Source organism: Thamnophis elegans, chromosome 1, assembly GCF_009769535.1.
Source record: "Thamnophis elegans isolate rThaEle1 chromosome 1, rThaEle1.pri, whole genome shotgun sequence".
NCBI lineage: Eukaryota > Metazoa > Chordata > Lepidosauria > Squamata > Colubridae > Thamnophis > Thamnophis elegans.
In genome coordinates, this window is record NC_045541.1 from 166,401,252 (window position 1) to 166,426,700 (window position 25,449).

Consider the following 25,449-nt stretch of genomic DNA (forward strand, 5'->3'; position numbering starts at 1 on the left):
GCCAAGGGTTTCTTTTTTGCTGTTGCAGTAGAAAGTTGCAGGAAAGGCTGGTGGCGGGATGACCAACAAGGCCACCAAGGGTATGATTGGAAAGGGAAAAAAAACCTGCACGATACCTTAATACTGACCTTCAGGGTCATGGCACCCCACACGCTCCTCCAACAAGCTCTCTGTGCTAATCGACGTCTCGGAATCAACATTCTCCTCATCCGAACAACGCTGGTCCAATTCGGGGAGCCGGTATGTTATGTCTTCCCTAAAGAAGTGAGAAAGAAAGAAAAGTTACGACATTCCATGGGAGGGCTGGAACAATTTCAAAGTTAGGGATAATAAAAAGAGTTGTTTTTTTCTGCCTCTCCTCTTTGATCCATCAAGTCCAATGTTGCTGATGGAACCATGGGAAGGGTAATTATGACTGGGGTGGTATAAAGTCTATTGGTGGGCTTTGTTTGCTACTGAAGGTGGAGCAGGGGAGCTCGGGGCAATCTGGGGGAGGCTTTCACACAAGCCTAAAAATAGCAATAGCACTTAAACTTATATACCGCTTTACAGCACTTTTACAGCCCTCTAAGCGGTTTACAGAGTCAGCCTATTGGCCCCCAACAATCTGGGTTCTCATTTTACCCACCTCGGAAGGATGGAAGGCTGAGTCAACCCTGAGCCTGGTGAGACTTGCACTGCCAAATTGCAGTCAGCTGGTAGTCAGCAGAAGTAGCCTGCAGTACTGCACTCTAACCAGTGCACTACCGTGGCTCATTTCAAAATAAATTTGAAAATCCTAACAATTTTTTCATGCTTTGCAATGCAGGCTCCGTTTTTTAAATACTTTGCAGGAATGGATTCTGCAGGGAAACCAAAGCACTGCTCTTCTTGGCAGAGATTCTCAGAGCTGGTGGATGAATTCAGAGATAAGTAGCTTCTGCCTTGCAGAGGGTAGGCCCTTACAAGCCCTCACTCACTTCTCTTCCTTTATTGATTGTATCCGTTCTATCAACAGCTCCTTCTCCCTGTTGTCTGTTTCTTCCTCTTCGGGCAAAAGTCCAAGTTTAGGTACGGTACCGCTTGTTCCTAGAGTCTGGGGGCTCTGCAGGATAGAAAGAGAGCTGTATCATCCCCTTGGCTAAGAACGCAGCAAATCATCAACTCTGGGTAGAAAGGAGCCATTAAATCCCACAAGTTAATTCTCTTGTGAACAGCAGTAGGTCGTGAAGCAGCCTTTGCTGTGGCTGGGCAATTTAGCTTTCCAGGCTTGAAATTCTAATTTAACAAGCCAGGAAAATGATGACGAAGTGGGGTAGTTCTGAATACAGGAAGCCTAAGCATGAGATACCTGCTGACAGTTGCTTTAGAGCAAGCTGTCCTTTCTTACTATTGAATCCAACTTGCAGGGCTATGATGATTCTAAAGCAAGAAGAATCTGTATTGAATCCCAATGCAGAAAAGCAGGTACCGTTTCACAGACTCTCCTCCCTCCCAAAGGTATAAGTTTGAGGCCTGAAATTTAAATTTATTGTGCCTTGGATATTATAAAAGTCTATTAAGGCTGCTCCCGAGCACGTGCACAGAAATGTCTTCCTTTGACAAGAGCCAACCACCAGATTCTCTCACACACAAACCTGGGTTAGTGTAAAGAAATTCAAAGGGTTAAGCATCCAAGGCCACGCTTGGATGCAAGGGTATCTTTATTTTTCTATGAAGCATTGGTTAATATCTTTCTTGCAATCCACTATTCAATCCCCGTAATTAATTGGGAAAACAGGAAAAATGTGCAGAGGTATAAAACATGCAGAGTTTTAAAGTGAGGGGTTTTGAAGCATTCAGCGTGTGAAGGTGCTGTGAACAGCCTTCCCTGATCTTCAGCTGATGCTGGGAAAGGCGGAGTGAGGAAGGGAGCAACGTTCCATGCACCTGGCACATCAGTGCTTTCACCTACCGGGGCTCCCGCACAGGGAGAGGAAAAGGCAAGTTTTACTGGCCACAACTAGAGAAAAGGAGAGATGAAGGGCACGTTCATAGGAGGCCAAAACATTTTCTCCGACACTCCGTGGATAAAAACCAAAGACTTGGATGATAATAAGAATATACAGTATACATCAAAAGTTAAAAACTGTAAAAATGCTGCACGCCTGGTTTAAACAATACATTTGCAAGGTTCTAAGACTAATATGATATTAAACTTATTGAAGCTGGGATGAGTTTTGAGATTGCTTGAACCAGTCTCCCACACTCCTCCATCATCAAACAGATGCATTAAACAGCAAGAGCGACAATTTCTACCCAGTTTTGGGATTCTTAGATCAGGAAAAGGATGATTAGTGTAACCCCACTGCTCAGTATTTCTTTTTAAGAATATATCCAACCCTTATAAAATCAACCACTAAACATAAAGGAAACAAAATGTAAATATCAGGCTCCCAATGATGTTAAAGCAGGGCCCGCATTGCCAAAAGCTGCTAAAAGAGAATCAACAGGGCTGCCCCTGTATTTTTCTCCTCAAAGGAGACATTTATCATGGTGACCAAAGTGGTTTCAGTGCTAAACCCCAGAATAAACCCCAAAGGAAACGGGCTAGATAATCTATCATCTAGTAACATGTTACCAAAAGAGGGGCACTGCATTAAAAACCTCTGAAACAAATCCAGTTCATCTTTGACCAGTTAAAGCTAACCAACACTGTCACAGATGGGGACCAAAGTCATTGAACAAAACTCTTTAAATGCCTGGCCTATCAACTGACATCAATGCATAAAAACCAGGTGACACTACAAACATCCCTATAAGGCAGTGATGGCGAATCTTTTTGGCAGCGAGTGCCCAAACTGGAATGCATGTGCATGTGACCACGCGTGCCGGATCACCAGAAATCTGAAGACCAGCTGGCCGGCCCACGTATGCCTGTTTTTGGCCGGTTTTTCAGGCCACTTTTTACCTGAAAATGGCCTGAAAAAGGCCCAAAAAACAGCCTGAAAAACAACCCAAAAAATGGCCTGAAAATAGCCCGAAAAACGCCCCATTTTTGGGGCCGTTTTCAGGCACCTGTGAAGACCACGTGCTCCCCCAAGCTCTGCTTTCGCTGGCAAAGGGCTGTAGGAGGCCATCACAGCCAAAAATGGGGTCCAGGAGCCCATTTTTGCTGGCAGAGCGCTCAGGCCACCACAGTTCCCCCCCCCACCCCCCGGACACAATTTCATGCTGTAATGTCATGCTGGCCATGCCCCGCCCCCCCCGGATCAAACACAACCCTCATGTGGCCCTCAAGGAAATCGCGTTTGACAGTCCTGTTCTAGAATAACTGAGACAGGTTTGCTTCTTCTATTAGGTACAATACATGAAGACCACTAGGTCTCTTTTTTTCCCCTCTCCACCAAATTTAACTTATTAGTTTTTCAACTACCTCTCACAGGACTGTTTTCCAGACTTCACCATTTGGACTCATCCACCCAGAATGTCTTCCAAATTGTATGTGTTGAACTAGACTCGGGGCAAATGGCCTCTGCACCCCAGATGCGCTGGGACAATTGGGAGACTAGAACAGAACTTTTTGTGACTGGACATTTCCCAACTTTATAATCATTTACTGAATTATATTTGGAGATTGTATCAGAGCTGCTTTAAATAAAGTCTATTTTTTTCCTTCCTATCTTCCACTCACACAAAAATAAGTCCTTTGGAATTTAGCATGAAATTGCACATTACGTATCAGCCTTGCTGTGTGAGATTAATGGAAAAGTCACCCTCCTGTTGTGAAATCTCCCTCACATTTCATGCCAGGTGTTTCATCCCAGGGCTTACTTTGTTCTGTTGAAGCAGTGAAAGCCGCCGAAGAGCAATGCTTTCCGCCGCTTCTAGTTGGCAAATTTCATCCATCTTCATCTTGTACTTTCTCAGCTGCTCCTTGATGATCATCTCCACACACCTATGCATAGGTAGGGAAAAGAGAGAGAGCAAAAGGAGAAATGGAGAAAACAATCATAGGTCATTCATGGGCTCCTCCTTGATGGATAGATGGAAGAAGAGAGGATGAATGGATCAGGTGAATGCGCGCATGGATAAACGGGCTGACGGAAGAGACACCATTCTCCCAACAATGCAATTATAAACATGTCAGAGCAGGGAAAGTCACTAGATGGCCACAGGGCACTGGTGCCGTGTATTTTAACAACCAGCCAACCTCAATTTCCCATGGGATCCACCTTTCTGTCTCCCTCTTCCTGTAACAGAGATACCATCCAAGTTCTACCATCTCTCACAGGAAGCCATCTGAATCAGAAAAAGGAAATTGGTTCAAGAAACTTCAAAAGGAATGTGTCAGGCTGGAAGCCACCTTTTGCACTGGGCCTTCAGGCTTGCCACGCTTAATGCTGTGGGAAAATGGGAGGAGGGATTATATGCAGTATGGGAGATATATAGTCAAAACAACATTCCTTTCTCAAAGAGTCAAGGACATCTTGCCCTGCACCTTGAGGGGTGTGACTGGCAGGCATGTTCAGTTTGGACGGGGTCTGATTGGACCATGTGATGGACATGTGGGTGCTGGGCAGGGACGTGGACTTTCATTTGGGTGGGGAAAACATGGAAACTTTCAGATTCAGGTTGTCCCAGATGTGCCAGTATGACATCTTTAATAAAATGGAACTTTGAGGAAATCCATGCCTCAGAGTCTTCTTTCGTTGGGGGTGTTACTTGGAACCCTGACAATGTGGTATTTGGTCAGGAAATTGATAGTGAGAGATGGAAAAATTAGATTCAGGCTTCTATTACTTGCAGGGAAAAAGGGATAGATAATACCGTAGTCAGGTGATAGAAATAAAACTCACCCTAAAGATCTCTGGAACATTTACTTTTTGGGAGTGCTGAAACTAGGCCTCATTATACATGTAGAGATTAATCAGCAATGCCTGTTCTACCTAGAGCACTGAAGACGTTTATCTGTTCACACAATTTCTATTATCCAGGAAAGGGCAGAAGCCTCACTGTTCACAGGCAATCTAGGATAACTCACGTGGTTGTTTTGGAGACATCCTTCATGCTAGTGAGAGGATCCAAATTGTCAGGACAGCGTAAGAGGCAGGGGGCAAAGACAATGGCGAGGGCGTTGGGTGACATCCGATTGACTTCTTCTACTACGGCCACCCTATATTTGGGTATGAGAATAAGATTTTGTGTGTGTTTAAGCATGCTAAGCTAGAAGGAGGAGAAAAAAAGTTATTGGCTTATACTATTTACATTGGTAGCATCTTTTGCCAACCCACTAACTTTGGTTGTCTTCATTAGCTAAATATTGTAGTAATTTCCCCCCATATAATAGTTCCTTTTCTTTTTTTTATATCCAAAGTTTTTTTTTTTTTAATACAAATTGACACATATTATAGAAACAGTGTTGACTGGATCTTTCCTTTTACATCCTCTCATTTACGTAATCCATTTTACATCACGGTTTGGTTTTCACTTTCAGCCAAATTATTTTCTTCAATTATTTTCCATTTTTTATACTTATTTTTTCTTAATAGATAAACAATATCTTCAATTGCCCCTTCAAAAATTATACTAAATTAATATTTCATATTTCTCTATAGGTCTATTTTACTATAAAAAATACATATACTCCAATTAAGTTTTAACATAGAGAGCATTTCATTCAATTTTTTCTACAATTAACAATATACTATAATTTCTTTATTTCTTAATTAGTTACATAACAAAACCAATCATACTACTATTCCCTTTAATCTACTAATACAATTCTTTTTCCCTTTCTTTCGCTTTTATCCATTTTCTCTTGAGCTCTCACAAATTCCACTTTTAATCATTTTTCTTCTTCTCCCTTTTCTCCTAACTTCTTTTTCTTTTTCCTGTTTTTGTGGTTAATGTATCTTCTTCAGAGTATTCATTTTTATTATTCTGGTACCTTTCCATAGGGTTTTCCCTGTTCTCCTCTCTTCCTTACTATCTTGTGGTTTCTTTGGGGGGGGGAATTCTCCCCCTTTGTCTGCTTTTTCTTTGTGATTGTAAATCCCAGTGAAATCATCTGTCTGCATTTTATTTTCAAATTTTCTTTCTTCCACCTTATCTTCTTGCTCCTCATTTGTGCCCTCTTTTACCCCCTCTTCTCCTATTTCTTGCTCTGTATTTTCCCTTTAATTTTCTATCTTTTTTTATACCAATTAATGTTTCACACGCATTTTTCAGCATCCCAAATAATTCCATACATTCAATTTTAGCATTTATCCAGTCCAGTCCAAGTTGAAGGTTTTTTCTCTTCCACAGCTATAAACAGTTGCAGCCAAACAATGTTACAATAACAATTCTCCCAGTTTCAAAGTATATTTCCTGTAGCCAAGGTCACACTTCACAGCTGCACTCTCACTCTCACTTTTATTTTTTCTTTCACTAGCCGGTGTAGTATTTTCTGCTCGCCAGTAGATGGCTCTCTCCAAGCCGCAATACAATCCAATAGCTGTCAATAGCTGTCAAAAGCGCTTTTAAGCCACAAACAATAAAATAAAACAAGGAGAAAAAGGGACTTTTCCCTGGGCTCTTCTTCCTTTCGGTTATTAATTTTTCTTCACTTCCAAATTGCAGAAGAAAAAAATCCTCTGAGGCTTTGGTGCTTTAACCTCCTCTGCCTCCTTTTTCAATAAAAATCCCTAAAAGCCAGTTAGCCGCTAATTCCACTCCAGGACCCTTTTTAAGATTAAGATCGTTTTTTTCTTTTTTTCTGTAAGTTGGTCAATCACTTAGTCAGTTTCAACGCTCCGTTCAAACACAGCTCCAGCACAATAACTTAGTCCAGATGCCCCGGATTTGTAGCGGTCATTCAGTTATGGCCGCTGCGCCCGCTGCCAGTTTGAAGGGCTTTTCTCCTACCTCTCAAGGAACTGCCGGTTCCTCTAGGTCCGTGATGGCGAACCTATGGCACGCATGTCACAGGTGGCATGCGGAGCCATTTCTGAGGGCACCTGAGGCATGCATGCGCTGGCCAGCTGATTTTCGACTTTGATTTTCGGCTGTTTTTCACCCTCAAAAAACCACCAAACGTGCAAACTGGAAGTTTGGGAATGGACTTCCGGTTTGCATATTGCTGTTTTCTCCCTCCGGAGGCTTTAGGAAAGTCTCCTGAAGTCTCTGGAGGGAGAAAAACAGCTCAATGGGCAACGTGGAAGTCTGTTCCTGAACTTGCGGATTATGTGTTGGACCGCTTTTTGCCCTTCCCAGGCTCCTGGAAAGCTTCGGGAGCCTGGGGAGGACGAAAAACAGACCTACCAGGCCCACTGGGTGTCAGAAAACAGGCATCTGGGAGGGGAGGTCATTTTTGCCCTCCCCAGGGTCCTAGAAAGCCATGTGTGCATGTGCAGGGCAGCAGGGGTGTGTGTCACACGTGCATGCACAGGGGGCATGGCGTGGGGGGCATTAAATTAAGAGGGCTGGGCATGCACACATGCGTGCTTTTGACACCCGAGGCAAAAAACGGTTCGCCATGACTGCTCTAGGTCATTCGAGATGTCCCTTCTTCTTCCCTGTCCCTCCAGGATGGTTCCGATTTGTCCGGCTGGATTTCCACGAGGCTCGGCACAGCCCCTTTTTTCCAGCCGGTCTCGCCACAACTCTTCTGGCTTCTCTCTATAATAGTTCCTTTTCCATACAGTCCATTTTTAACTTCTTTCACTATACCACCTACCACCATTGAATAAGATGTATAAAACCTATATATCATCTGTATATTCAGTCAGATTGTTACTGAACCAAATCCAGGATGCTCTGCTTCCAAATGATATTGCTATCAAGGGATATTGAAGATTAGATCTGGATCTTCTGAATGAAGAACAGGTACCTTCCTGTATATTCCATCTAGTAAGCCTTTTTATAAGAAATACATTATAGTCGCTTCCAAAGGTGATGTGTATGACTTTGGTTTGTTTGAGAACATGGTTTTATATCCTGCCCGATTCTGGAAGACTCAAAAGGAAGAAGATACTACTAATCTATGAAGATAACACCACAGTAGCAGAAAAGTAGCAATCTAAAAGACTTCTTGCATACCATTAAACACAAAATGCTCATCAAGCAGATTTGAGGAATTCCACATCTTGGGAGGCAAGATATTAAAATGGGAGGATTTTATTAGCCTCCCACTACCTTGATTTTACAGGAGTGGGAACACTCAACAATCCCTTCTTGTAAATAGGCAAAGAAACTGTCTCCCTAGATTGGGAGGCAAAACATGTATGGCTTTAAAGGGGACAATATTCAACCATATTGAATTGGACCCAGAAGCAAATACTTAAGCCAGGGGAGTCCAAACATGGGAACTTTAAGACTTGCGGACTTCAACTCCCAGAATTCCCCAGCCAGCCATGTATCACTGGTGTTCCGTGGACAAATTGCTCTCATTGGTTAGCAGATGAGCCATTGCACTTTGAATCCTAATGAAGACTTCCAAGGCGCTCCCATATAGACATACATGCTATAATTGTTTAATTATCAGATGACCAGGACATGAGTCAGTGTAGTCATGGTATTTTCATCTAGGTGTCTTGCAACTTCATTGGAAGTTGGGCAGCAAATAAATAAATATATAAATAATAAACTGACTTGCCAGTTGGAATAAACTACCCTCACTCCCACCAGTTTCCCCCTCAGCAGAAGCCATAATTCCAGAATGACCAGCAAATTCCAGATTTGCTTCTTAAAGAAGAAGGCAAACCCATCAAGATGTAAACCAGAATTGGGACAGAGCCAGATCTATAGCTAGCAAACAGCAACTCCATGTTGCAAGGATTTGTGCTTGTTTTGACCCATGGAGGTCCTCAAAGCCTGTAGGTCCCAAGTCAAGATTTTTATAGTACTTTTGGCTTGGCCTTGGGTGACAATGTATCATTTAGCATTATCAACACACTATTGACACCTCATTCCAAACTAATGGATTGATTATAGAGAAGATGAGAGGAGGCCGCCTCCACTGCTATGGACATATCCTGAGAGCAGCACCTTCCACTGTTGCCAAGACTGCCTACCGACTGGAAGTCAATGGCCGGTGACCTCGCCGCTGCCCAAAACAGAGACTGTAAAATACCATCAACAAAGATATGCAAGCTGTGGGCCTGCACCCTTGAGCTGCAGCCGACCATGCAAAGTGGCATTCAATGATCCGAAAAGCCAACCCTACATTTGCGGGAATGCACTGGGAAGTGATGGATGACCTTACCCAGTGGTTTCATGTACAGTACATGTTGAATAAAATGAATCTTGTAGTGGCTCTCACCAGAGTAACTACAAATTTTTACTCTTCCTCCATATGAGTTTACTGAAGCCCTCCACGAAGGAAGGAATGGCACCACTGTAGAACAGTATCTCCAATCCCCAACCTTCCCAGATGTTTCAGATGTATAACATGATCTATGTTGCCTTCTAATAAAATAAATAATTGGTGTATCTTCCTTCTGAAAGGCTTTTTGGGAGGTTTGAAAGGGGATTTTTTTTGTATGTAGGATGAAAAGTATATTCCTACAACTTTCTCGTGCTTTCTGGAAAGTTTGTTTTCCTGCCAAAATCCACTGATCTTTTCTTGAGTGGTTTGTGTGTTTTGAGAAGTAAATTTTCTGGAACAGGAAGTGGTTCATACATAGACTTTAGTCCTGAAACTACAGTCATAACTGCACGAACCGCCAGTTCCAGAAACTTATTTTCATAAAGCAGATGAACCATCTCTAAAACTGTTGGCTTAGCAGATTGGGGAGAAAAACGGGCATTCCAGAAAATACTACTTCCTAGAACAAACCCCACAGTTTTACTTGTCTGGATTTTCCAATCAGTCATCTCCATAAATGGAAACAACAGGGGTTGAAAACAGAATAATAGACTTGAAAGGGACCTTGGAGGTCTTCTAGTCCAACCCCTGCACAAGCAGGAAACCCTGTACCATTTCAGACAAACAGTTGTCCATTTGTCATGATGGAATGTTCTGCAAGCAAAGCAGATGTTTCCCCAATTGTTAGCCCTTCTTATTTCCCACACTGCAAAATTAAGAAACAAGGGAAATGGTTTGTTTCTATGAAGCCTTGAGAAAGGGGATGATGATTTTAACTGATTTACTTTTATTTAGTTTAGATTTTTTTTTATCAAGCCTTTATTATTTCTATAAATAACTCAGTGATTATTTTAAAAAGGCCTCTTGATTTCAAACAGACCTTGTTCTGTTTATACTTTATTGACCTTGGAATCCTGACTTCCTACAACATAAATTTCAAACAAACTGTAGAGTCATTTTTTAAACGATTAAAGTACTTGGCCAAATGTCCTCTGGCTCTTGTAAATTTCAAATCCACATCATCTCACAGGATCACGGCTCCAATCCCTTCCCCGACCACAGGGGGGAGTTAAACTACAAGATGGTTGTCCTTACTTGACAAGGTGGAAAATTAGGCGTTCCAAGGTGTCGTGATTGGCCTGTGGGAGCTGCTCAAGGACACTGTAAATGGCATAGAGCTGCTCTTGCTTCTCTGGGAGCTCTGCAAGGAAGGAGAACATAAGGAGGATCCAGTTAGAGATCGGTAGTCTTTGACGTACAATCACAATCGAGCCCAACATTTATGTTGCTAAGTGAGATGGTTGTTAGGTGAGTTTTGTCCCCATTTCATGACCTTTCTTGCCACGGTTGTTAAGTGAATCACTGTGGGTGTTGAGTGAGTAAGACAACTGTTAAGTGAACTTGGCTGCCCCATTGACTTTGCTTGTTAGAAGGTTGCAAAAATGCGATCACATGACCCCGGGACATGGCAACCGTCATAAATATGAGACAGTTGCTGGCTCTGGGTTGACTCGGCCTTCCATCCTCCCGAGGTGGATAAAATGAGGACCCAGATTGTTGGGGGCAAGAGGCTGACTCTGTCAACCACTTAGAGAGGGCTGTGAAAGCACTGAAACGCGGCATATAAGTCTTATTGCTATTGTGATCCAAATTTTGATCATGTGATAATGGGGTTGCAATAACTATCATGTGACAAACGGTCATACATAACTTTTTTTCAATGACATTGTAACTTTGGTCACTGAATGAATTGTTGTAAGTTGAGGACTACCTGCAAATATCTGGTGTCTATCTAGTCCAGGATCCCTATTTCTTACAGAAGCCAATGGGAGCCAATCTCACACCACTTGAATCACCTCTTTTCTCTCAGATGCTTCACTACTTACCCACCGCCCGAAGGAAGTCATTGTACTGAGCAAAAGTCATGAGAGGATCTGGTAACTCTCTCAGCCATTGTTTGAAGATCCCCGTGATGGTGTGGATGGGGTAGTTCTCTAGCAGCACTGAGTTTGGGTCTGAGAAGGAGAGAAGAAACGAGGAGGGAGAGATTGAAGCTCCTTAGTCTATGCAAGATGCACAGGAATGACAGCTGGGAATGTAGTAACTTTTAGATTTGTAATCAAAGATTTGAAGATGTTTTCTCCCTAGTGCAGGAACTGGCAATGTGTGGACTTTCGTCTACTGTTGTTTTAAAATTCAATTCAAGCTAGCCCCCCTCCCCCCTCCCCCCGTGGTGTGCAAGCATGAACCGAACGGACTAGCACTGTTCTGTGGCATTCTTACAGAATCCACCACAGGGGGCGGGCTAGCTTGAATTGAACTTGCAAACAACTACTTTGTACTCACACTATAGTCTCCTGGCCATATGCTAAATAAATAGGCCCAGCACTGTAGCTATTGACATGAAATACATATTATGGTCAGTGATGGGATTCAGCTGGTTCGCACCGGTTCGGACGAATAGATTGCTAAACTACCACATACCCTACCCACTATCAAAGTGGATCCTAGGCACTATGCTAGGCTGCCATGGAGAAACGGGCAGTGGAGCGGCTGGCACGAGGGAAGGAGAAGGCTGCTTTCCCACTTTCTCCTCCTCTTCCTCTTCCTCTTCTCGTGTTAGCTGCTCTGCTGCCCATTTCTCTATTACAGTGCCCAGGATCCACTTTGACAGCATGGGGAGGGGGGATTTAACAACCGTTTCGTCCAGGGTCAGGTTGGCCATTGCGGAAGGCTCATCCCGCATGTGCGGCAGAGCTGGAGGATGGGGATGGGCCACGCCAACCTGACCTTGGATGAACCGGTTGTTAAATTATTTCAATCCCACCACTGATTACAGTCTAAAAATTTCTGAAGGGTCACAAGTTCTCCACTCCTGCTCTGGTCCTTTCAGGCCTGCTAAGAACTTTGATTTTTCTACAGCTTTGTTTTTTTTCTGATTTAACTTCTTTAAAATGGTGGCAATGCTTTGCTGTGGTTTGTGCCCTCCTCCTCCTCCTCCTCCTCCTCCTCCTCCAAGGAAGACAGCTCACAGGCAATAATGCTACCAAGCATCCTAGGGAAGAAGCACTTCCAGCCTTACCTGTTTGCAGGGACTGTTTCAACTCCCTCATGCGGTTTGCTGATCCCGACTTCCGGTAGATGCCTTCAGTGTAGAGTCCATGCATCTCGACATATTCCAACAGCTTCTCCATGACAATCGGGACAGAGTTCTTCTCACTAGTCAGAACACTAACACTGACCCCAAAGTGACGGGGCTCTGGGTCTTGGTCACCCTATGACCAGAAGTGGAAGACGAGATTAACGATTTTGCGACATACACTGTCATACAAAGGAGGAATGCAGAGTTTACAATTAAAGCTTCGGCTCTCTTTTGAATAATAGGTACCGAGATAAACCTGGATTGTATCATTTCTGATAATAATATAAGGAGCCCTGGTGGCACAGTGGTTAGAATGCAGTATTGCAGGCGAACTCTGCTCACAGCCTGGAGTTTGATCCTGGCAAGACTCAAGGTTGACTCAGCCTTCCATCCTTCCGAGGTGGGTAAAATGAAAACCCAGATTGCTGGGGGCAAGAGGCTGGCTCTGTAAACTGCTCAGAGTACTGTAAAGCATTATGAAGTGGTATATAAGTCTAAGCGCTATTGCTGAACTATTTCAAATTAACATGGCCAAATATTCATTTCACACTGAATTCTGCTAACTGAAGCATATTTAAGAAGTGGTATAATTTTGACAGGAAAAGTGGGACTACTTTCTCCAGCCGCTTACTCAGAGGCTCCCTGGAGACACTTCGTTGGTTGCTTTGGGAAGCAGGATGTCAGTCCAGATGACGGCTTGGTCTGATTTCAGCCCTTACTGAAATCTAGTGGGAGGACCTAAATTCTGTTGGGGTTGAATTCTACCCTTCCTGAGTGGTAACCGAAGCCAGTCTCTGTTTTCCCACAACAGAGACTGGCATGTGGAAAGCTGGCCAGAGAGGGGCTATGACCTACTTTTTTTGCTTGTAAGGATGTGCATCCACTTTGGATTTTGGACAGGCACTTCTTATGGCAGGTCAGCTTACAGACTAGAAGAGGAAAGAAAAAAAGAAAGAAGGCTTGTGAAAAGAGAGCCACTTGTGGTCTAGTGGTTAAGGTACTGGAAAACAAGAGACTGAGTTCTAGTCTTGCTTTAGGCATGAAAGCCAGTTGGTGACTTTGAGCCAATCACCAGGAGTCTGAGAGTTCTAGTCCCACTTTGGGCATGGAAGTTGGCTGGATGACTTTGGGCCAGTCACCTTTCTTCGCTCAGCTCCCAGGATTGTTGTAGTATGGAAAATGGGAGGAGGAAAGAGTATTAGCTATGTTCACTCCTTTGAGTTATTTATAAAAATAATAAAGATAGGATAAAAAAACCTAAACTAAACAAACTAAACAATAAAACTAAACTAAACTATAAAATAAAATAAAGATTTTGTTCCCAAATAAAAATTCTTCTTTGTGGAGACAAAGTTTTAATTGAGTGGTGTTTGCAACATGGAAGAAAAATGCTAACTTCTCTGAGAAATCAAGGACAAGAAAAAAAAAATTCCCATGGAGAAAAAAGATAACGAACTTTTAAATGAAAGAGGAGTATAAACCCAGAGAAAGCAAAACTGACTTATACAACCACACCATCCCTGTGGTGTAGATCATTTTTCTGTAGTTTGAGCCGTCCAGGCGCATTGGGAATTTTAGGAGTCGTGGTGCCAACACATCAGGAGGGCCCCACAGTGGGGAAACCTGAGGAATAGGAATGCTTCCATTTTTGGAAGGAGGTAAACAAGAGCTCTACTTGCTTACTCTATTAATAGGAAAGACAATTTCCTATTATTAGCAATGACGGTTTTATCTCCTCCCTCCCAGCCCACAATACTATGTCACCGTAAATGAAAAGGCTCATTACAATCAGAAATACCCTGGGCTGCTTAAAAGCAAGAGTATCATCCTATCAATTCACACTTACTGCTACAAAGACAAGCCTTCTCCATAGGCCAGATGTAGGAACAGCACTGCTCGCAAGACTGTAAGATGTTCACTTGGTAATTCACAAATACATGGCCATTGAGTTCCACAATCTGTAAACAGTCACACAAATATCTGAATATACTTCACTTATTCGTTAAACTTGTATTTTTAGGTTTGTGTTTTCTTGAAAAGGGAATCAAAGGACTTTAAAGAAAAAACTGATCTTGTAAACATGCTACTTATTATTAAGTCAATATTCTCTATCCCAATTGATTAAAAACATATTCCAGTCTATTAGGCATTCCAGAATGGTGATTTTTTTTCTGGGGTGTGCTTTGTCTTTAGAGCATACTAGGACTTCCTATCCATTTAATTTGGTGTAAATATTATAAAAAACTTGAAGTTGCTTGCCAACACATTTCCCCATAATTATTGCATTTTCTGGTTGCTCTTCTGCATATGCACAAATGCACTTTTTTGAATTTACAATGTTATTTCCTCCTATGAAGTCAGACTTGCTTTCCCCCAAATGTAGCTCATGCCACACCAAAACATAAAAACTGAAAACACCATAATAATTTCCATCTTCTCATTCTCCTCTTCCCCACCCGTAAAGCTTTTTTTCTCTTTTCTTTTAAAGCAGGAGCCTCCAAACTTGGCAACTTTAAAACCTGTGGACTTCAACTCCCATAATTCCATTTCATGCTGGCTGGGGAACTCTGGGAGTTGAAGTCCACAAGTCTTAAAGTTGCCAAGTTTGGAGACCCCTAGGATAAGGGATAGTTCTTACAACTGGCAGCACCCAAACCCACTCCTAATTCAAGGGCTAATATAATGCTGAAAATCACAAAGGACTCACCACATGTTCCTGTTTCCGCTTTTTTTTTTGAGCCTTGCTCTGCTGTTGGAAGAGTAAGAAGAAAAAAGGATTCTTTTTCACATCCTTTCTGTTCCAGCTGAGCTAGAACTCTAATGAGCTAGATCTCTTCATTAGAGCTGATCTCTAACGAAGGTCAATTCTTGGCATTCAGCAGTAAAAAAAAATTGCTTGGAGTCTGGGAAGCAATATTCCCACTTCTATAGCAAACTGTAGCATTGGCCCCTTTTAAATTTTGTAACCAAATGAGTGATTCAGAGGGAACATGCTGAGCAGTTAGATAGCAGACAGAATAACAAGGGAGTGTAAGATGAACACAAGTTGCTACTAGTGTTTTCCAAGCTTGGCAATTTCCAGGTGTGTAGACTTTGTCTCAGTTTCATTTGGAGGGTCCTACATGGTGGGCCTTTTCTGCTGTGGCCTCCATTTTACAGAACATCTTTTCCTTGAAATAAGGCGGGTCTCATCCCTTTTAGTTTTCCAAAGCAATGATGGGATTCAATTTTTTTTACTACCAGTAAAGCTGATGTGGTGGGCGAGGCAAGGGAAGAATACTGTAAAATCCCCATTCCTTCCTGATCATCTGGGACTTGGGAGGCAGAGAATAGATGGGGACAGGGCTAGTCAGAGGTGGTATTTACTCGTTCTCTGAACTACTCAAAATTTCCACTACTGGGCAGGAGGAGCCAACGTCGCGACAATATGGATGTGCTGTCTCGATGCTACGCGACCGCAGCCGATACTTTTGCCGCTGGGTGGTCCAATCGGACCTAAACTGTCCCGCAGAGATGGTGAACAGGAAGAATATGTCTTGCTGACCTCAGGGACATCGCAAAGTCCCTGATCGATGCAAGAAAAGTTCTTCAAGCCGGCGACAAAAAATTCAGCCAAGGCTGATGAAGTCGGAGCGGCTCCAAAATGGAAGGATACGGAAAGAGAAAGTGTTTCCAGCTGGTGAGGAACTTTTACCGTTTTAAAAAGAGACTGCCTATAAAAAACTTAAAATTAATTTAAATTGGAGAACAGAAAAATTAAGCAGCGGAATTAAATTTGGACTGGTTTTGAACAGTGGGTTATCTTACTTTTTAAATGCTATCTTCATGGATGGAATTTATGCAAGCCTTTTAAAACAAACGAATTAAGTTTTCTTCTACTTTTTTTTCTTTTATTATTCTCTGTAACCTATGGACTAAAATTTTCCTCTTTCATTACTGCGGGTGTTCTAACTCATTCAAAAATCGGACTCTTTTTTCTAACTTGAAATACAAAAAAGATACAAAAAGAAACAAGGAAATTTGCAACAATAACATTGCTACTTGGAGACTAGAAGGTTTGTGTATTGGAAACGGAACACTCTTATTTTTTTCACTGATTGTTTTGGCTTGGCACTACAAAGTCTCACTGCTTGGTTATAGAGAGTGATAAGAAGAAAAGCATACAGATGTCCCTTTGAAGTATATCTTTAACCAGAGAAAAGTGAAAACAAAATGTTATTGTGAATCTATCCTTAATTTTATTAACCTTCCAAGCTAGAGCAGCTGTGTTTGTTAGCTGGAGATAATGGCACAATTTCAACAGCAGAAAGAAACCTTAAGCTTGCAAAATATATTTTCAGAAATACAGAAATTATCAAATACATATAAGAGGATAGAGAAGAAGCTGGAAAACTTAGAGCATCTAACAGCAAAATATGATGAAGGTTGAGGATGTTTATCAAATGGAAAACGTGGTGTTTAAAACCCAAAAAATCAAAGTGGAAAAGGAATATAAAGAGATTAAATTTGCTGATATTTATGGTGATTGGTTTGTCTCTGAAAATGAAAAGAGTGGAATACTGAAAGGGAAATTAAATGGAGGGGAAATTTATCCCAGATGGCAAGATACAGAAGAAAAAGAAACACAAAAGAATCTATGGATTTAAAGAGAGAAATTTTATTAGCAATAGCATTGATGACACTACTGACAATCAAAGATAAGCTGACTAAGGAAACAGAAGGGCATCAAGATTACATGAGAAATCTTATAAGCAAGGAGTTGCTAAGAGGAGTCCATATAAAGTTGATCAAGGAGATGATTAGAGGACTGGCACCACAAATGGCAGAAGATATGAGACTGTTTTGCTATTGGAAAGATACAGGTTGATAGATGGAAGAGTATAATTTAAAACTAGTTAAACTTAGTGAAATTTATTGGCAATAGATATAGTCTAAATAAATAACTGATAATGTTACTAATGTATACAATGTGTAGTGTTATGATGAGTATAATTGGATATGAATATTGAATGGTACCCATGAAAGGAAGATTAGAAATCCCTTTGAATTATATATAAAGGTTAATAAAAAAAGAACTAGTTAGATACAGTTAAGGTTTTGATTATTGTGGGAAAATGTTATGATACAGGATATAGTTAAATAAAGGAGGGATAAGAATAACAACATATATATAGATATGGCTATAACATAAGGAAACCGGATGCAAATTCTAAACAGTGATTTGGAAAGGAGGATTAGAAAATTTTGTTATTAAATATTATGAATGTTTAGCTAGAAACATTCTAGCTAGGATTCAGTGTTAGTGGAGAATTTTAGAAATAGTAAATGAAAGGCCAGTATGTGGTTATGTATTAAATCTTGGTATATTTTATGATGAAGGACGTTTAAGCAATTATAGTCAAATGAAAATGGAGATATGATGATGGTGACATGTATAAATATTTGAGTTAAAATACTTGAGTTAATATGAATTATATTTGTTGACTGTGGAAAAGATGCATGAAAGTCTTTTTGTAACCAAGTAAACCTTGTAAAGAAGGATGTTGTGTTTGTTCTGAAAATTAAAAATAAAAAAAAAATATTAAAAACAAAATTTCCACTACCGGTTCTGCAGAACTGGTCAGAACCTGCTGAATACTACCTCTGTTCCAAAGCTCCCTGAAGACCTGGTTGTGTCAACAGGCCTAAGGAGCTCAGGAGACTGGCGAAATATTGAGATGGTTCCTGGTTAATTAACACCTCTTCATCAAATTTCTTTTCTGTCCTGTTTTTAGCTTTGTGCCCTTTTTATACTTTTAAAGTTTTTCATATTCATCTTTATGTTAATTAGTATATTTTGCTTTTAAATTCATTTCATGCCACCCAGAGTCACTCGATTGTGAGATGGGAGGCTAAATAAATCTGACAAATAAGTAAACAAACCAACAAGCTCCCACAACTCTCACGCTGGGTTTGGAATTCTGGGATTTGGAGCCCATAGACATCTGGATATTGCCAAGGTTGGAAAATAATACTTTGGATTATAGTTAATTGAAGTGATTTATTTGTGTAGAGATAATAATGAAGAAATAATGATTCATGCAATCCCCTTTTTAAGTGAGTCAAGAAGAAAACTACTCATGTCAAAACTTTCCATGAAAAAAAACCCAATTTTAAGAATTCAAATAGGTTCCAAGGATATAAATGTGAGACCTTGTGTTGTTCTGGTTCTTCTTTTTTTGCATAGCTGCGGGCAAACTCGTCCAGAAGAGACTGGAAAAGATTCAAGACCAGTTTCACATCCTTCTCTTCTTTCTGTTTTGCCATGTTGACCACGAGGAGTTGGTAGTTTTCCATCAGGTCTCTGTAGCCAACATGGATCTGTTCATTCTGTGGAAAGATGGTAGAAATAAGTAGGGATGTTGAGCTAGGATGCATCAGCGGTGTGGAAAACAGAATGTTTCCTCATCGATGTTCCACAGTGCTCAACCATAAGCACAGCATATGTGTACCACATCCTTTACCAAAAGTTATGGAATTTTCAGCATCGTAACTGTTGAAACTTAGCCCAACTCAAGCTTCTTCAGTATTCTTAGGTTAGGCAGTTAATTCAGGAAAGGAAAACACTTTAATGTATCATTATGAAAATTAGGAGGACATATTTTAAGAGGTTAAACAGGTTTAAAGGAGGGATCAAATGAATTCATTAAAGAGCAGGAGGAGGTTTATAACAGTAAGTCTGGGATATTAAACAAAACCTCCCTGTTCAGAGGCAATCTATCTCTGATATGTCAGACTTATGGGAGCAGTAGCAAAAGCTTGCAACCTTCATTCTTTATGTCTGAAATTTCATTTACCTAGTGCAGGGGTGTCAAACTCGATTTCATTGTAGATCTGATCCAACAGGGCTATGTTAATAAATTTTGTATTCTAAAATGTAGGGGAGCTATTAAAGAATTAAGTGTTTTGTTAAGCAATTTAGCAACTCAGAAAGCCAGTGTGATATAAAGAAAAGATGTACTGGGAGGAAGGTGTTGTGCAAGGATGGGGAGATCAGTATTCATATATAAATACTGTCACTGAAGCTCTCTGGATTACTTCCTATTTTTCAGCTCAATCTAATTCATAGTTGTTTCATGGGAAAATTGGAGGAAAATATGGTACATACATTTACTTGAAGCTTTTGGAGGAAAAGTGGAATATAATTACAATGAATAACATTGTTACAGTTATAATTGAAAAAAATGGAATTACAGTGCAGATTTAATATAATGCTTATTTCCTTTTTACTAACAAAAAACTATACAAACTGAAGGCCTAGCTTATTGAACACATTATCATTGCTAACACAGATTCCAGTCAATATTTAAAAAGTCCTCCATGTGCAAATGAAGTTGTTTTACTGGTTCCCCAGCTGTCAATGACTTCTGCAAATATTTCATAGACACTTTTTGTTTTAACGCTGTTCTCTTCCATTTAAGCCAGTGGTGCTTTATTTTGACATCCCCTCCTCACAAGCTACTTACAGGAGCAGAATACATGGTTTTGATATTCCCACGGAACTTTTCAGTGGCTTCAAAAAACAAGCATTCAATAGCTGACTTCTGAGAGTGAAGATCATTGATCTGAAGAAAAAAAAAGAGAGTAACAATACATGAAAGGGGAAGAATGTTCTGTAATCTTCCCTTTAAAAAAGCTCACACTATGCTCTTTAGACCTTTTCCCCTCTTCAATTCTGCATTGATGATCCTGATATTAGGATAAATTATATGAAGACGTATAACAGCAGACCCTAATCTTTTGGGCTCTACAGGGGACCAGGATTCCCCCCCACCCCGGATTGGGTTGGGGGGATGGTTTCATGTAGTACCTAGATTCTGCACATGCGCAGATGAAGTTGTGCTCACTTGTGCAGCTTCGTTCCTAGTGGGCCATGGACCAGTACCGGTCTGTGTTCCAGGAGTTGGGGATCCCTGATGTATGAGATGCCAATTTGTGCATGTTCATATTTTGGAACAGGAAAAAAAAGTACTGGGAAACAAACAATGTAATGTGTTTTACATGGGATCCAGGGGTGGGTTGCTCACGGTTCAGCCCGGATTGGGCAAACCAGAAGTGGTGGCGGGAGGCTCTGCCCACTCGCCCTGACGTTTCTGCGCATGCATACGCCTGAGCGAACCGGTAGTAAACAAAATTGAAACCCACCACTGATGGGATCGCCTTGGACATGGCTGGAAAGCCAATCTGATACAAACAGGGCAGCCAGAATTTTGAACGCTATCCAGGTTCAAATAACATTGAACCTTAAATTGCTACACTGCCTGCTAGTTGGCTTCTGGGACCAATTCAAAATGCTGGTTATTAAAACCTGTTCAGCAATAGCAGAGGCATAAATCAGGCAGTACTTTGAAGTGAACATGTCCCTTTAGTCTACTCATTAAATGAGAGCTAGCTGTGGATCCCCTCCTCTTTAAGAGATACATGGTGCTTGGATAAGCCCCATTCTATTGAATATTCTCCCTTAAGATGAAGGGAAGGTCCCTGGCTATTATTAGTTCATAAATTAGCTAGAGTAGTATTATTTCAGTGACTATCTGGCTCTTAGGTAGTTTAAACTATTGGGACCTTATCTGGTTTTTAATTGCTTAATGGACTTTTAAATACTTGTATGCTGTTGTTTATTTTTTTTTCTTTATCTAATTATGATTTTATTGATTCTATCCAGAGTCCTGGGTAACTTTTGCAGACTATAAGTATTGCAAATTGAATTTTTGAGGAATCCCTGGGTTAGACTAGGTACTCCCGAGTTAGAATAGCAATAGCAATAGCAGTTAGACTTATATACCGCTTCATAGGGCTTTCAGCCCTCTCTAAGCGGTTTACAGAGTCAGCATATTGCCCCCCGTCTGGCTCCAACCTTGAGCCGGTGAGCTTTGAACTGCCGAACTGCAGATAGCAGTCAGCTGAAGTGGCCTGCAGTACTGCACTCTAACCACTATGCCACCTCGGCTCTATAGAATATAACTTACCAGGAAAATCAATTACACATTCCATGTATTATCATTGCTTAAATGGGTGCTTTATTTGGTTTTCATACCCAACTGCCGTCCCTCACCTTGTTCAGAAGGAATTCATCCAAATATTTCAGCTCACTAGCATTTGCAATTTCCCTTAAAAATGGTGCCTTCCATTTCTCTGGCGCCCTTTTGGCTTTGCTGATCTTAATGGTACGGTTCCTCTTAGCTTTGCTGAATTCTTTTGTCTGGCGTTCCTCCAAAGGTGGGTGATTAGGAGGCCCAGAGGGAGCTGGAAATGGGAAAAAACAATGCAAGATTAAGAGCTTTTCTTCCCTCTCCCCCCCCAACCAATAGGCTCAGCTGGTTTAAGATAAACAGCTTGTGATTCTCATCTGCATTAGAGATAGGAAGCCCTTTAAATTTGGGGGTATCCTAAATAGGGTAACATAATCCATTTTTTTCCTCCTACTCCTCATTCCTCCCATCTCTCTACATCAATATCCTGCTCCACTGAAGTTACAGAGGCTTAGAAAAATCTTCAATTTGTACATTGGAGAACTTGGGAGGATGTTGTATGTCTATGAGACCTGGAGGTTTCGGCTTCCCACTCTGATCCATATACATAGTTCTTCCAAGGCATCAGAGAACAAGGTGCTCTTCTAGCAATGGCCCAATGAAGTTTGGGATCAAAGAAGACAGCCTATACAGGAGGTGCCAAAATTTACCTTCCGTTGCCTTCTGCGTCACTGTCGGCTCCATTGGCAACATGCAGGAGAAGAGTGGAATAGTCTCACTAGTATCCTCATATACTTCAGAATACTCTTTGACATTCTTCTTGTCTGTTCTTTTTGCCAAGAGTCTCCGCAATGGACTCTTGAAAGTAGATCTGACAATAATAGAAAACAGCTGAAGATGTAGATAGAGATAAATAAGAGCAGACTGGGATTGGAGCTAAGAAAAAAATGCTCCTTCTATGCGGCTGCTTGATTGGCTATCTGAAAACAAACTTTGCTCTAAAGTAGTCCAGAGAACAATGCAAGATGAAATTGTGTATGTGCAACCAAGAAGAAGGCAGTTATGGCCAACAAAAATGAGTGAACCACATTTCTGTATAAAGGATCTACTGCCCCTCCCCAGTTCCCAAAACCTCATCTGATTGATTGAACTAGATTTTTTTTTTGCCACTATCACTGCCTGACACCCATAAGGGTCCACAGGGCATGCATACTTGGCATCCATCTGTTGGCTGGGTCCTGAAGGGAGACCCACTGCACTTAAGGTAGTTGGTAGCTCCTCGGATTTCTTCAGTGAGATCTTCTTCTGGGTGTTTCCTTCACCTTCTACTGTGTCTAAAGATGGCTGGAAACATGAAGAAAAATATGAAAACTTGCCTTAGACCATGTTATTTTATTACATTAATTAAAACAAATGTAACTATTTGTGGAATGTAAGGTTGCACAGCTAAAAGCACGAGAACATTCTAGATTGGTTTTATGCCAAATTAGCCCATTAATCTACCAAGTATTTTATTTGGCAATGGTTTTCCAGCTATGCGTGCAAAAAGAGGCCTTTTAAAGTTCCATAAGCTGCAGTCCTTCGAACTATAAATACTGGAGTCCGGGAAGTCGAAATGCATGAAGCTTAAGTTTCATCCAATACATTTATTAATTCCTTTTTTAAACCCATAGAAATCTGCTTTGAAAGATTTTTCTGCCAAAATGAAAGGGTTTTTTTTTTCTTTCAAAGGCTACACTGCAGTTTTTTTCAAGATTCTATTCTGATAAGTCCTTCTATTATCAAACCCAAAGTATTTGATCAACCCCATGAAGCCGATTTGTCTTTTGAAAGATTTTAAAACTGGCTGGTGGTTTTTGACAACATGTTTTACATAAATTACTATCTATTATCTATGCCCCACCAACCATTTGGTTAATTTTATAGTTTTAACATCTTTCTATGAGCTTCTCTGAAAACTATCCTAGGGAAACCAGAATATGAATTGATGTACTGATGCTGTCATATGTAGGCTACTCAGCCTTTTCAGACTCTTTTGGCACATAAGAATTCTTCAGAAGTCACTTTTAAAGTAAAATAAAAGGGGGTGGTTTGAGCTATGGGTATTCGGTAGGAAAAGCCATTTGCTCTCTGACTGTATTACGGCACTAAATCACCTTCCAAGTAAGGCCGTTATTGGAAGTCAACATGTACAATCTGATCACTGACTATTCATGATGTGTGGAAAACAAAAAAGTTTGTCCTTCTACCTAAAAATATTTCAAGTGTGTACTCCAATCTTCCTGCTGTAGATTTTCCTCTAAAAACCCCCAAAGCATTTAAGAAAGCTTCTTAAACAGTTCATTTTTTAAAAAAAATCGCAGTAATGCCCCATAGTCTAGGACCAAAAAATGGTCTTCAGATTTAATACATTGCATCTGTTATCACTGCATGCAAGCACTTCTCCTTAGCAAACTAGGCATTTATTGGTTTCATTAAGATTTTGCTGGTGCTGTTATTTTTTGCTCAAGCTACTGGGAGCTGTTTTCTCTTGCACAATGCTCCTTTGCTGCTGTGGCTGTAGTTACAAGGACCACAAAATGAACAGGTCTAGTTCAGCAAGCGGTACCTGGCTTGGTGAAGTGGAAAGAGTGATCTTGGGGATGTCGTCCAAGGAAGAAGCCGTTTTTTTCTTCCTGTAAGGGGAAAAAGATATTTCAGAATGAAACCACCTGTGCTTTAAAAGGATCCTGTTAGAGGCCAATAATGTTTGAGTTGTGATACTGTGTGGACAAATTTTGACAGATCTCCTTGGCCATTATTATGCGCTCTTGCTTGCTCATTCAAACTGAAACAATTTCAAGATAGAACTTAAAGGCAGGCAATGCAAGCTGATGAAAATTGTTCTTTTCAAAGCAAGTCAATACCCATTTGCAATAATAGCAATAGCTCTTAGACTTATATGCCGCTTCCCGGTGCTTTTATAGGATGTATTTCTTGGCTAAGCAACCCTACCCTAAAAAAAATAGAAATGCCCCAGGATTATTTGACTGTATTACCTGAGTAATGCTGCTTAATGCCTAATGTCTTCAGTTATGTTTGCAGGAGGGGAATTGTTTCAGCCTGTTCTTAACCCTTTAGCTGTATCAGGATAATACAGTCAGAGTTACCTGCTGAAAGTGGTAGCAAATGGTGCTACCCCTTTAAAAGTTATTTGGGTATTGGTCTCCCTGGAACAACTATGATAAACAAGGGTCCTTTGCATATTAGGCAATCCTCACATGCTTTAATTTCCTTTGCTAATCCCCTGAAATGATGATGGTAGATGCAACTAACTACAGATGGGTTGTTGTTGTTTTTGCATTCTGCTCAAGTTTATTTTTAGTACAAAATGCACTACAGTTGTAGATCCATCTAATGGACCCACATTTCCCATCTTCACTGTGAATTAGAAGAGAGAATAAAACAACAAAACTGCAAGCATTTGGATTGGTATAATTTCAGCAGCACCTTCTTAAGAAAATATTTTTGATATAAGTCACTTCGAAGATCCTTCTCAGCCAAAAAGCAGAATGGGAATAGCAATAGGACTTAAGACTTATATACCGCTTTACAGTGCTTTTACAGCCCCCTCTAAGCAGTTTTGCAGAGTGAGATCATTGCCCCCAATTATCTGGGTCCTCATTTTATTGCAATTGGAAGGATGGAAGGCTGAGTCAACCTTGAGCCTGGTGAGATTAGATCTACCAAATTGCAGTTAGCAGGTAGTCAGCAGAAGTAGCCTGCAGTACTGTACTCTAACCACTGCGCTACCGTGGCTCATGAACTCAAAATCACAGATGAAAACTTCAGTTCCCCTTTTCTCATTCTTTCTCTTTTGTTCTGCATGGTCTCATTTAGATTAATCTTCCAGGGGCAAAGGGAAATGTTTCTTTTTAAAACAGAAGCACTACATGATGTAGGTAGAGTTGTATAGAAAACCATAAGTGATTGTATAATGAAGCACAGCC

At 40.8% G+C, this 25,449-nt stretch overlaps 1 protein-coding gene across 10 annotated transcripts in view; it reads right to left on the minus strand.

The window, feature by feature from the left end:
• The window catches only part of MYO9B (myosin IXB), an 80,040-nt gene that overhangs the window by 1,583 nt on the left and 53,008 nt on the right, over positions 1-25,449 (minus strand). For 5 of the 10 annotated variants that reach the window (XM_032238556.1, XM_032238530.1, XM_032238540.1 and 2 more), the window contains 17 exons: positions 24,069-24,135; positions 22,674-22,804; positions 22,171-22,331; positions 21,544-21,734; positions 19,955-20,053; positions 18,642-18,818; positions 15,157-15,198; positions 14,296-14,407; positions 13,305-13,378; positions 12,390-12,582; positions 11,194-11,322; positions 10,403-10,508; positions 5,003-5,134; positions 3,793-3,916; positions 1,934-1,981; positions 960-1,084; positions 129-256 (listed from right to left, as the gene is read on the minus strand). In XM_032238556.1, coding sequence (XP_032094447.1) covers positions 129-256; positions 960-1,084; positions 1,934-1,981; positions 3,793-3,916; positions 5,003-5,134; positions 10,403-10,508; positions 11,194-11,322; positions 12,390-12,582; positions 13,305-13,378; positions 14,296-14,407; positions 15,157-15,198; positions 18,642-18,818; positions 19,955-20,053; positions 21,544-21,734; positions 22,171-22,331; positions 22,674-22,804; positions 24,069-24,135 — 2,039 coding nt within the window. Of the gene's footprint in view, positions 1-116; positions 257-959; positions 1,085-1,933; positions 1,982-3,792; positions 3,917-5,002; positions 5,135-10,402; positions 10,509-11,193; positions 11,323-12,389; positions 12,583-13,304; positions 13,379-14,295; positions 14,408-15,156; positions 15,199-18,641; positions 18,819-19,954; positions 20,054-21,543; positions 21,735-22,170; positions 22,332-22,673; positions 22,805-24,068; positions 24,136-25,449 lie in introns of all 10 variants that reach the window. The other 5 variants (XM_032238547.1, XM_032238570.1, XM_032238523.1 and 2 more) reach the window with 3 other exon arrangements.